Genomic DNA, 3000 nt, shown 5'->3' with positions numbered 1-3000 from the left:
TACTTCGCGCGGGACGCGCCCTAACCCACCGCCGCCATGGATGCCATCAAGAAAAAGATGCAGATGCTGAAACTGGACAAGGAGAATGCCTTGGACAGAGCCGAGCAAGCCGAAGCGGACAAGAAGGCAGCGGAGGAGAGGAGCAAGCAGGTCTGCACCGAGAGACCGGGTGTTACTGGTGCCGGGGCACATGCCTTTCCAGGCGATCTCTTTCTCTAACCTTTTTTTAACGTACCTTATTGTATCCTTCCCCACCTCCCCTTCCATTGCCCGAAGGACCGATTGAACTACTGAAACTCCCCTAAACAGTTTCGTTCTGACGCCGTGTGGCTGGAGGCTCCCGGGGCCGGGCAGGAGACGTGTCCCTGCTCCATCCTGCTGGGGAGGGGTCCTGGCACAGCAGCGTGGCCTCCGTGCCTTTGTCACAGGGGCATGGCTGAGGGACACTGCTTCGAGCAGCTGTTAGCTCTGGACAGACATGCTGTGATTTGGCAAAGGACTTAAAGCTGAGTTTGTGCCCCCCTTCCCCAGCACTATCCAGCAGACTTGTCCAGTTCTAGCTGCTCCCCCTCTTTCCAGATATGTGTCCCATTTTCCTGGTCTGCTCCAAGCCGCCCCAACAGCACACATGGAGTTTTGTTAGTTTGGGGGTCGGAGGCATGATGGTTGTGAGTTTCTTGGAGATCCCAGAGAAGGCCAGAGGAAAGGAGAGAGATTTAAAGATGACCTTCCCCCTTTTCAGTGCCCAGGGAGAAATGTATCTGTGCATTGTATTTCCTCTTGTGCACCTAGTTAGAGGATGACATTGTGCAATTGGAAAAGCAATTGCGTGTGACGGAGGATTCGAGGGACCAAGTGCTGGAAGAGCTGCACAAGTCTGAGGACAGCCTCCTCTCCGCAGAGGAGAATGCTGCCAAGGTATCGTGCCCTTACTGTAAGCACAGAGAATCTAACTGTCTCTCCTTCTTTCTCTCTCTCTGTCTCTCTGTCCGTCCGTTCTTTTCTGTCTCTTCTGCACTCGCACTTCTCCCTTTGCACGATCACATTGCCTGCTGCACCTTTTCCTGCCTGCCCTCCCCTCTCCACCACCTTCCGCCCGTGTCACAGCTGGAGGACGAGCTGGTGGCTCTGCAAAAGAAGCTGAAGGGCACTGAGGATGAGCTGGACAAATACTCCGAGTCCCTTAAAGATGCACAGGAAAAGTTGGAACTGGCTGACAAAAAGGCCACAGATGTAAGTTACCCCTGTCCCTTCCACCACCCCCTTCATACAAGGAACAGGCACCTCCACTGCACAGGACAGCCAGGACTCCCACCAGGCAGTGCTCTGCGGCTGTGCTGGGCTCAGGCTCCTGGCACCTCCTGGGCAGGGAGGTGGGAGACACAGCACTGCCTCCTTGCATGAGATTTGCACATTGTCCGAGGCATTGATTGGGTTTCTGCTCACTCAACACATGCTTTTTGTGTGTACTTGCTGTTGTTCCATTTGCTGTGGATTGTCAGTTGAGATGATGGGGAAAAATAGCTTGGGTTGGAACAGTATTGCTGTGATAGTCGATGAGACAGAATCAGAGAGCTAACAGGCCTGGGAGAGGGACAGCTGGGACATCCTGTACATCCCACAGATGCAGAATAAGGGCTGCTGGTTGTTTCTGCAGGAGAGTTGTAGGCATACATGCATTAGTGCTGGTGCTAGTTGGGCTCAGTCACTCATCCCACAGATAAAGTCTCTGCTTCTAGTTTTTATTCTTGGAAAAATTGAAGATGATTTCACACCTCAAAGAAAAGTTCAGTCTTGTGTGAGAGAAAATTGGAAGATGATACTTGCTGGGTTTGCAGTTCAGAGGACAGGGATCTTGGGAGCAGGCTGGGGGATATATATAGCTCAGCACTTTATATGGTAATAGTGCAAGAGCCTGTGTCCCTCCCAGGCCTCAGCCCACCCACCTGTCCGCCCCCTGACACACATCTAATTAATGTAACTCACGCATGGAGCAATGCAAATTTCCTGTTCCTGCAGATAAGGCCCAGGGCAGCGTGGCTCCTACAGTCCAACCCAGTTCTCTCCAAATACATCTCGGGTCTGAATTACAGGACGTGGTGAAATCGCAGCGCTTCCAAAGCCACGACCGTCCTTTTCCTATAGCACAGCTTTCAGAATCGGCCTCAAAGCTAAGGAGTTGTCACAGAGCAAAGTGGAGGAAGGATACTTTTAGAAAGGGAAATGTTACTAAAGCCAACTTGGCATCAAAGACAACGTGCTTTTATCTTGCTTTACTTTTTAAAAGAGCAAACTATAAAGCGAAGCAATTAAGTTGTGTAGTTTTGAGAGAGACCTCAATAATAAGCGCACATAGGGATGAGAGAGAGGTTCTGTGTGTAATGTGGATCAGATGTCTGTCTTCTGAGCGAGGCCGCACGGAGGAGAGGCACTTCCTAGCAGGGCCCTTATTGGGCTCGTTCAAAGGAACCGCATACAGATCCAGGGGAGATATTCCTTATAAGGAAAAGTATGCAGACTATTTGGGAATCGCCGGGGATGAAGGCGAGAGCAGTGCTACCAGATTCCCTGCCTGAAAAGCACGATCCCCCCGACCAATCCCAGCGCTGTTTCCCTTTGCTGGAGAGCAGCGTTTGGGAGCTCGTTGGGACGGGTGTTGGGTGCAGTCACCCCGGGGTGGAGAAGCTGGCTTGAGAGAACGCTGTACTTACTGGTGTGCGTGGAATGTCAGGCTGCCGTGCTTTTGGGCCACGTGAAGTGTCTTGGGGCACTGCATGACCCGGTGTTTGCTCGACTCGTTCGGATAGTTCCGAGCCCCAGGAAAAGGGCAGAGCAGGGCAGGGAGCGCCGCTGCCGAGGCGGAGCAACCTCACACGGGATGAGGGAGCAGCACCGCCCGACTCACCTCGGCAGCGCGGGGCACGTCCTTCCGCCCCGCGTTCAGCCCCGCTCCTCACGTCCCGGGAACTCGCCCGGGCGAAGGACGGCGGCCGGCCGGCC

At 53.5% G+C, this 3000-nt stretch overlaps 1 protein-coding gene across 3 annotated transcripts in view; it reads left to right on the top strand.

Moving 5' to 3' along the window:
* The first annotated feature begins 6 nt into the window (after nt 1-6).
* LOC104912788 (tropomyosin 1) overlaps nt 7-3000 on the top strand; it is an 18058-nt gene continuing 15064 nt past the window's right edge. The window contains exons 1-3 of one of the 3 annotated variants that reach the window (XM_031555285.1): nt 7-150; nt 793-918; nt 2020-2256. In XM_031555285.1, coding sequence (XP_031411145.1) covers nt 37-150; nt 793-918; nt 2020-2103 — 324 coding nt within the window. In that variant the 5' untranslated portion in view covers nt 7-36 and the 3' untranslated portion in view covers nt 2104-2256. Of the gene's footprint in view, nt 151-792; nt 919-1107; nt 1420-2019; nt 2257-3000 lie in introns of those variants that run through there. The other 2 variants (XM_031555286.1, XM_031555284.1) reach the window with 2 other exon arrangements.

The sequence above is a fragment of the Meleagris gallopavo genome, chromosome 12 (assembly GCF_000146605.3).
Source record: "Meleagris gallopavo isolate NT-WF06-2002-E0010 breed Aviagen turkey brand Nicholas breeding stock chromosome 12, Turkey_5.1, whole genome shotgun sequence".
NCBI lineage: Eukaryota > Metazoa > Chordata > Aves > Galliformes > Phasianidae > Meleagris > Meleagris gallopavo.
The sequence above is the reverse complement of the archived record's forward strand: the minus strand, read 5'-3'. Positions and strand labels throughout refer to the sequence as shown.